This window comes from Hibiscus syriacus, unplaced genomic scaffold (assembly GCF_006381635.1).
Source record: "Hibiscus syriacus cultivar Baekdansim isolate YM2019G1 unplaced genomic scaffold, ASM638163v2 tig00112928_pilon, whole genome shotgun sequence".
NCBI lineage: Eukaryota > Viridiplantae > Streptophyta > Magnoliopsida > Malvales > Malvaceae > Hibiscus > Hibiscus syriacus.
Window position 1 is genome coordinate 345,519 of NW_024063422.1, and position 8,165 is coordinate 353,683.

The 8,165-nt window shown below is 38.1% G+C and overlaps 1 protein-coding gene and 1 long non-coding RNA gene across 5 annotated transcripts; both read right to left on the minus strand.

The window, feature by feature from the left end:
• Positions 1-1,115: 1,115 nt before the first annotated feature.
• LOC120184763 lies at positions 1,116-6,679 on the minus strand. 4 transcript variants are annotated; one of them, XM_039189141.1, is made up of 10 exons: positions 6,561-6,679; positions 5,776-5,925; positions 4,749-4,964; positions 4,245-4,454; positions 3,494-3,900; positions 3,207-3,410; positions 3,035-3,127; positions 2,837-2,944; positions 2,369-2,725; positions 1,116-1,444 (listed from the first exon to the last, which is right to left on the minus strand). In XM_039189141.1, exons 1-10 carry the CDS (start codon positions 6,637-6,639, stop codon positions 1,403-1,405), a joined length of 1,866 nt encoding a protein of 621 aa, XP_039045072.1. In that variant the 5' UTR covers positions 6,640-6,679; the 3' UTR covers positions 1,116-1,402. The 4 variants fall into 4 exon arrangements, with proteins under 4 accessions (XP_039045072.1, XP_039045074.1, XP_039045073.1 ...); XM_039189143.1 differs by having other exon boundaries at positions 1,309-1,444; positions 4,245-4,427; XM_039189142.1 differs by having other exon boundaries at positions 1,309-1,444; positions 3,494-3,876.
• A 30-nt stretch (positions 6,680-6,709) lies between these two features.
• Positions 6,710-7,350, minus strand: LOC120184765. The gene is made up of 3 exons (XR_005522067.1): positions 7,178-7,350; positions 6,978-7,055; positions 6,710-6,802 (listed from the first exon to the last, which is right to left on the minus strand). It is a non-coding gene; the product is annotated as an uncharacterized LOC120184765 (long non-coding RNA).
• Positions 7,351-8,165: the final 815 nt, after the last annotated feature.

Genomic DNA, 8,165 nt, shown 5'->3' on the forward strand with positions numbered 1-8,165 from the left:
AGAATTACCCGTAGGTTTCCGTATATTATTTAAATAAAGATTATTTATATTAGGATTCCAATATGGATTTTTCCAATTCGTAGGATCTAGCGTTGCAGCAGAGCGTGATCGACAAACCCAGTGATAGGCTTCCCTATCTGATTTCTCAGACTGTTACAGGTGTGTTTCTTGATAGTGTTATATTATTGTTTTAAAGTATATAAATATCTGAATACTGTGTATCTGATTTCTGATTTACTATATATTTCTGATATGATTTATGGTTACGGTATTTTATACCGTTTTCTGAATACTGATTACCCAACATCTAAATTACCATACATTACTGATTTGATTTTTGATTTATGTATTTCTGTTTATGGTTTTCAAGCTTGAAACATTCTTATGGTTTTTAAAGAATTATTCATTGTTTTACGCGCATAAATTCATGTTCATTATTATCATTGGGGGGAAAATTATTGGAGGAAGATTATCTGCAAGCTCCTCGGCTGTGTGCTCAAGGCTTTACTGGTTGTGCGGGGTGTATGGTTCTGGGGAACCTACACAAACAGATTGTGATAGGATGGGGTAGTGTTCATGTTTTCAAAACATATTGCATAAACAAATTTTATTAAAATATTTTGTTAATATGTTTTTATACACTGTATGGAGTACACTGAGCTTTTTAGCTCATTCTCTTTCAGATAACAGAAAACCGTAAGCTAGTATATTTGGCATCCGGAGATATCAACTACTTATTTTGTACGAACATATATCTCTACATGTTTTCCGTTGTATCTGGTGACATGTATTTGCTATCGTTTTGGATATATTTGTATTATTAATATTTTGGTTTGTATTAATATAATGTATTGTAAGATATAAAAAAAAACCTCTGAATGTGATATGTGACCACTTAAGTTTGGGTCTAACTTACAGACCGGGTCTGAGGGGCTACAAGGAGAATTTCCTGGAATAAATAGGTATTAATTACATCAAATGATAACGTCGGGGGATATCTAAAGTTCTACAAATCCACATGAATCGTATCATCTGAAAATAGTGATTATATACTGAACATACTTGTACACACACATGTAGAAGCTTAGCTCTGAAACCATGTCAACTTGAAAGCCTAAACCGATTAAATAATTGCATGCATTGTCGTTATCTTACCGGAAGCATAAACTCATCAGGGGAAAAAATAAATACTGGAGAGAAACGATTCAACTAGTCGTCCGGTGGTGGCGATCCACCCACGGCCATTTAGCTTAATAGCTTCCTATACATACATATAAAATAGAACGTTTCACTTAGCAACTTCATTCCTTCAATGGTTCATGTTTCAGAAGTTCAACATTAAAACACTACCAAATTGAATCAACATAACGCCACCTAGGGCGAAAACGGTGGGTAAAGTCCATCAAGTATCATCTTCTTCTGGGTCTTCCTCCTCGTGGAAATGCTAGAAAAAGAAAACAAAACCAAGTTATTGGCAAAACTGGTTTCAACAACAACAACAACAACAAAACCCTATTCCCATATGTAATGGGATAAGAGGGAGGTAGGGTAGTAGGCTGTCCCCCAACGCCAGGTTGAGAGCAGCTTCCGTAGAAGACATTGGCAAAACTAGTTTCCGAAAGGCAAATGCACAATGAACAAAGGAAGTATTGTTTTCCTTGTGCCATTGACAAGTTAACGTAATCGAGACGAATAGCATACATGGAAGGCAGGGATCTCGAGGGGGACAATCACACCCCCTCTGGAAATTTCAATTTCCCATATAGTTTAAGTATTTTCTTTGTATTTATTATCGAAGATCTAATTTGACACACCCTAAATTTCTAATATAACTTATTAAAAGTTCGCACCTTTGGATGGCATAAAGCCATGCGTTCGTCCTGATGGAAGGCATGATCAAAGGTGTAGAATCTCATGAGAAAACATTTCTTCAATGTCATGTAGTGTAAATTCCTGAAATATGCTTAATAATATTGCACATATTTGCAACCAAACTACAAATTCATGACATGCTATTTCCTAAAATATTATATTTTGAGATCATTTTGTTTTCACAACTGAGATCCTACAATCAACTAAGGCACTTTTCATAATATATTGGTTTACCCTATACGCTTAAAAGCTCCTTATTTTGCAAACCCATTTGGTCACAGCATTGTGTTTTTATTGGCTCTTGGTACATTTCCGAGACAAGCTAATTAGTTAACATGTCCAGTAAAAATATTGTCCCTGCTAAATATTATTGTAGGTTGTAGCTTCATTGTGTACTCGGGACATTTAGGAGTATCATATAACTGTTATGCAAACAGCACAATAGTATGGCATAAGACAAAAAATAACTACCATTAAATACTGGTATAAGAGTTACCTGTTCAGACCCCAAAACATTTGAAGACGCGTCAATCTTCTGTAGAAACTTTTCCATGTTTGAAGCCATTCTAGCCATGTGGTTTTCCATAAGGGTATATTTTTCCTCCATGGCCTCCATTTTCACTGTCATCTTACGCACCTCCTTATTTGCGGAACTTTTGGCCTCGGAAGCCATCCTCACAAGGGCAGCACGGCTAGGCCTTGAGCCAAAAATACCAGTACGATTGGGACCCATTCCAGAAGTTTCCATGCAGTCGCCTTTTTCTTCTCCCATAACTTGACACAAGGTGTCATTTGACTCATCACTACATCGTGAGTTATTCTGCTTCTTAGCTTCTTGTTCGCGGATCTTTGACTGCAAAGAAAACACAACTGTTCAACTTGCAAAATTTATCAAGGTCGGATGCATAAGATTTACACATAAATCTGCAACTAGCAAAAGTACAGTTGAGTTATTTGTACATACAATTAATTTTGACGCAGTCTCATCAACAGGCTGTCCATCCTTGCGTGTATGTGTTAGTATATAAAGCTCAGCTCTAGTTGGTTCCTTCCCATCAGGCCTCTTGTTTCGCTATTTCAACAACAAAAGCAACAGCTTCTTTCAAATATGGCCAAAGCAAAATATGAAACATGCATGTAACTACAGAAAATGAGAAATCACCTCCTCCTCACATATCCTTGCATAACTCTTGGTCCCTGATGAATGTCCACACGTCTGTTTTTTACGGATAGCCTTATTTCTTGCACAACGCTTCTACAAAGGGCAATTATAAACATTAATTACCAAAAAATTTGCAGGTATTTGGGGTTGACAATCACTTTTCAGCATGTACCTTTGCCTCATCAGTGTTCCAGTATGAAATAAGACTTGACCATTGCTCAGGGACAACCCTTGGATCACATACCTTCAAGCGCTCTTCATCCGTCTTAAGAGAATAGTAATACGTTGCCTTTAAATCAGCTTTCCAGTCCCTCCATTTTGTACCAATAGCCTGCATGACCCAAGACTTGCCACTTGGATCAATGTCAAACTTTGTCTATTAGCAAATGGAAGAGGCAAAATGTCAATGAAAAAGGAAGTAATATGACACAGAAGGACAGAGCAAATGTTTTATCATGCCTGAACATAGTCCCACATGTCCACTTTATAAGAATCTGGCATTGCCCTCCAGTGAACAAAAGTAAGGGGTGCTCTGTGTCCATTCCGTGCTATAGTGCCCAGGAAGCAGCTTAGCTTGTATGCATTTGGACCAACAGGCTGTCCAAGCTTGTTGATCTGGACAAATATCTGCTCACCTTCTGCCAGGTCGTCCAAGAAGCGGCAGCGTGTAGGACCTCTTCCTTTCCTCTTTTTTGTGAACGGTTGCTGTTCCAAGCTCTGTGGGGTCTGCTCGGGCTGGGATTTGGCATGGCCCAACTGCTTCTGATTTACTCGGTTAGATTTATTGGTTGTGGGGCCAGCAGAATACTTAAGTGCACATCGAATACCCCTCACGGTAGAATCTGTAAGAGACATGTGAGAATGCTCTGCAAGAAGGGGAAAGAAAACCATATGTGCCACCGGAAAAGAAACACTAATATTAAGCTGCATCAAGATTGAAAGTATCAATCATTTTCAAATAAAAGAAATCTACAAACTTTCACAACACCTAAGCAAAATAACTCATAGCTGATGCAATTTTACAAGCAACTAAAGGTTATTCCAGATAATCATGTTTAGCTTTTATTTATGTTCATTACTGCTTTCCTGCTGGTGCGGATGGTTAAATTATCAAATAGCATAGAAGATAAGACCATCCATACAATTTATATAAGCACAAGGGTAAGCAGATAGTTACTAGATTGACACAGAAGCAGCGTTCAGACGGTACCAAAATCGACATTATCTTGCAGCTGGGACGACTGAGGCTGGCAATGGGTTGCCTTCGGTTTCCGTTGCTGTGGCTCACTAGATTCCCCATGGCTCAATGGGGACTGCAGGGGATGTGATCGGCCAGGGAGAACCATGGGATCCACTGGATAACAGGGAACATAGCCACGGGACCTTGTATAATCTGCTTGAGGCAGCAAGTGTGAGTGTCCTAGGGCAGAAAAATATAAAGTCAGATATATGTGAAGAAAAAATCTTGAGATCCCTCTAAATCCATTTTTTATAATTTTATTGTCTGTAACATGTTATGCAGATCCTTTGGAGAAAAATTACTTTCGAGTATATAGACAAATTCATGAAGATACTAAGCACGCATCTAAACTCAGAACCTATAATGATGGGTTATAACAATAAACAAAATAAGTAATCACTACGAATATAATGTCCTGATTACGAAATAAAAGACAGTATAAAGATCATTGGGAATCTGAACTCCTTTACGCACCACCATCTACGGCAGCCTGCAATTGAGAGAATTGTAGCTGGTTGATGCTCTGTTCATATGGCGGCCAGTAGCTCAAATGATGCTGTTGTAACTGGTCTGGTGGCTCACTGAGAATGGAGGCTGCAGGACCCATAGCTGAGTTCTTTTTTTGTTTCTTAGATGCATGGTTTTTGTGTTTTGGGGCTACATCTCCAGGAGGCTGAAAATTTGAATATCCTACAGCAGAAGGAAAAAAAGGACATAAAGAGAAATGAAAACAACTACATGGTAGCTGTAGTTGTGACAGAATGCAGCCAGATAGATGAAAATCAAGTGCATGGGCAAATTGATGACGAAACTAATCTCAGACATGCAGAAAAAATGCATGCTTCCAAACTCAGAATCTGCTGTAATAACGGATTCTTGAGTACGGAAATAAAGAACCATTTAAGAATATAATGCCCTGATTACAAGTTAAAAGGGCAGTGCAACAGCATTTAATTGACTGATGCTATGCTGCTGCTGCAGATCATATGGCTGCTTGTGGGTAACAATCTGTTGTGCATCAAATACTGCAGTAGCCTTAGATGCATTCTTTTCTATTTTGACGAAGATGCATGATTTTTGTGTTTAGGGACCATGTCTTTAGGTAGTTAATGATAATGCGAATATCCTACAAAATCATTAATGGAGTGAGATAGAAATGAAAATAGCTAACTGGTGTCATCACATACCTGTGGCAGATAGAGTAAGATCAACAAGATTTAGAATCTTTTTTTTTTGAGGTAGTGTTATTCTAGCAGAACCAGTAAACTTGTGAAAAATATGGTCATTTACATGTATAACATCAAAAAAAATGTTAATGATTTCATTAAATATTACGCTACCCATTGGTGCGAAACCAAAACGACAACATAATCCCTTCTCAATGGCATGTTTTGAAGTTGAAATCAAATTAGTACGAGCTTTGAACAGGCAAAAAGGAAAGATATATTCTAAAACGTTATAGCACCCATCCAAGAAAAATAGACAGAAATGAACATATTGCCTGTGCGAGCTTGTAACTGGGAGAATTGTGGCTGACTAGTGCTTGGTTGCGGATGGTGTGACAGCTGAGGTAGCTGATAACTCCCCGGAGGCAACTGTGTCCGTGTAGTGCTTGGTGCAGGTTGCGGCAACTGATGAGGTTGGCTATAGCCTGATGGAGGAAGAAAAGATAATGATGATTAAAACCCAACTGACTATGGCTGGCACCATCTACCGCACCACCCACTGGATGGAAAGGCTCATGTGCACTATTTTTCGGAGCATAGTCTGTTGTAGATGGTTTGTATGAAGTTCCCACCAAGTGAATGAAAATTACAAGGTAAATGCTTAAATACCAAAACAAAATTCTCATAATTTCCCTATAATTGAGATTTCATAATCCAAGAACAAGGGCATTGACATTAGATAGATCATCATTGCACATGTATATAAACTTCCATTTCTCAACATTAACCTACCAATTAAGTAAGTACCCTACATTAGGTTTACCGCTAGACTGCTATCATTTCATACATTCATTAAAGAGAAGTTTAATGTCATGATGTAATGTGAACAAAAAGGCATCTCCTGATATTGAGTTCCAATTCAAAAAGAAGTCGAAACTTTCTAGATATCAGTAAACCCCAAAACCTACTATCTATACATATGGTGGAATTTGTAATCACTTGTATTTGGCTGCACCAGTTACTTCTTCAGGTAAAAATTCAAAAAATGGCAAAGTAGTTGGTATAAATTTTGGAGAAATAACCTGAAAGTAAGCAATAAGTAGTAACTCTGAACACGTACCATTAATCTTTCTTGATTGTTCAATGCTCAAGCCAGCGGCTATCCAGTACTTCATGAATTTTTTCTTCACTCGTTTCATTAGATAAACTATGTACTCTCCCTTCTTATTGGACTTGCAGCAGTTCCCCAAATGTATTGCACGTCATTAAAACGTCTTCTGCATTCATGTACTTTGTGCTATTTTCTAAATTACAACATATTGTACCAAAATCCATTGGGGTATCTATCACACTAAAGTAATCCTGTTTCCAGTAAACCACAACCCAAAAGGGAGGAAGGAGGGGGGAGGAGAGAGAGAGTTAGCGAGATAAATCAATATAACTAGAATAGATTCAACCCGAAGCATGCAGTTGATGAAGATAAATTGGCAACACAAATACACAATTCACAAATTTAGAAAAGTGGCAATACACTTACAGGTTTTCTCGAAGCAACAGGATCGGCGGGAACATTAAATGGTTGAGCCTCATCCATCTTCATTATTTTCTTAATCACCTGATAAGTTTAGAAAAATGGCAAACTAGCAATTTGGAAGTACCTCTTCTTTCTTTCTCAAGCATTGTAAGTGTTAATCAAGCAATGACTAAAAATTAGCAGTTATAAGGATCTCAGCATACCTCCAATGAAGCTTTCAGTTCTTTCATATTGTAGCGAGAGTCCTGCTGAGGCAACGTAGATTCATCCTGCTTTTTACTGGAAGAACGCAAAACCCTGGGCAGCTTATCACCATCTTTCCTTCCTTTCTTCAGTAATTTACTTGCTTTCTGCTTTGCATTACCATGTCCTTTATTGAATTCCTTGATCTCCTTTCAACTGATGAGTCGTCAGAGCTACTTTCTTCAGCACCAAATGACTTGTCACTGTCACTTGAAGAGGACGATGAAGATGAATTACTCTTGGCCCCAGCAGGGTCTAAGTTAACTACTTCCAAATCATTCGAATCTGCAGACACAGCCTCCTCTTGCCTATTATGGTTAATAAAATTTAAAAATACTTCCTCGCTTTGGTTCGCTGTTTTTTCAACTTGGTTCACTGCTTTTTCATTTTTGGCCAATGCAGCTGGTTTTCGGGCAGGGAGCTTCCTGCATGCTCGTTTTCGCTTGGTTCTCATTCTCTTTCAACTGCTTAAGAGCTGCAGAGACTGGAACAGAAAACAGATTGCTTTAAATTATTGCTCATAACCGTACACTGTGAAAATAACAACAAGATCAGTAATATAATAGTTAAAAAAAACAAACAGAAGCAAATTTGATCAAGGAAGTGAATAAACTAGTAAAACCTTGAAGGCAACGAACCAAAAATCCCCAAATCTCTAGAAAGCAGTATTTTCTAGCTAATTGCTTATCTTAAGAGCTTCAACTTTCAATAGACTAAGTAATTCAGCCGATCTAAACTATGCTCTAATTGTACAATGAAATGAAAGAGAGAGAGGACGAGAGAGAGCTACCTATGTCTTGCGAGATGCGAGTAAAATCGAGGAGGGGTGTCAGAGCTATCTTTTTGGACTCAATTCTCGAAGTGAAAGAGTTATAGTCGAATTCAGCTGATAACCGTGACGATCATGGAATCGCAGCGCCGCTAAAAGTAGAAGAAGCGAATAAAACC

Coding starts and splice junctions, on each gene's coding strand:
- LOC120184763 (XM_039189141.1), bottom strand. CDS start 6,639: ATGAAACGAGTGAAGAAAAAATTCATGAAGTACTGGATAGCCGCTGGC. Junction 3,901..4,244: donor GCAAGATAATGTCGATTTTG/GTACCGTCTGAA, acceptor CCCTTCTTGCAG/AGCATTCTCACATGTCTCTT. Junction 1,445..2,368: donor ATGTTTTGGGGTCTGAACAG/GTAACTCTTATA, acceptor TTCTTTTTCTAG/CATTTCCACGAGGAGGAAGA.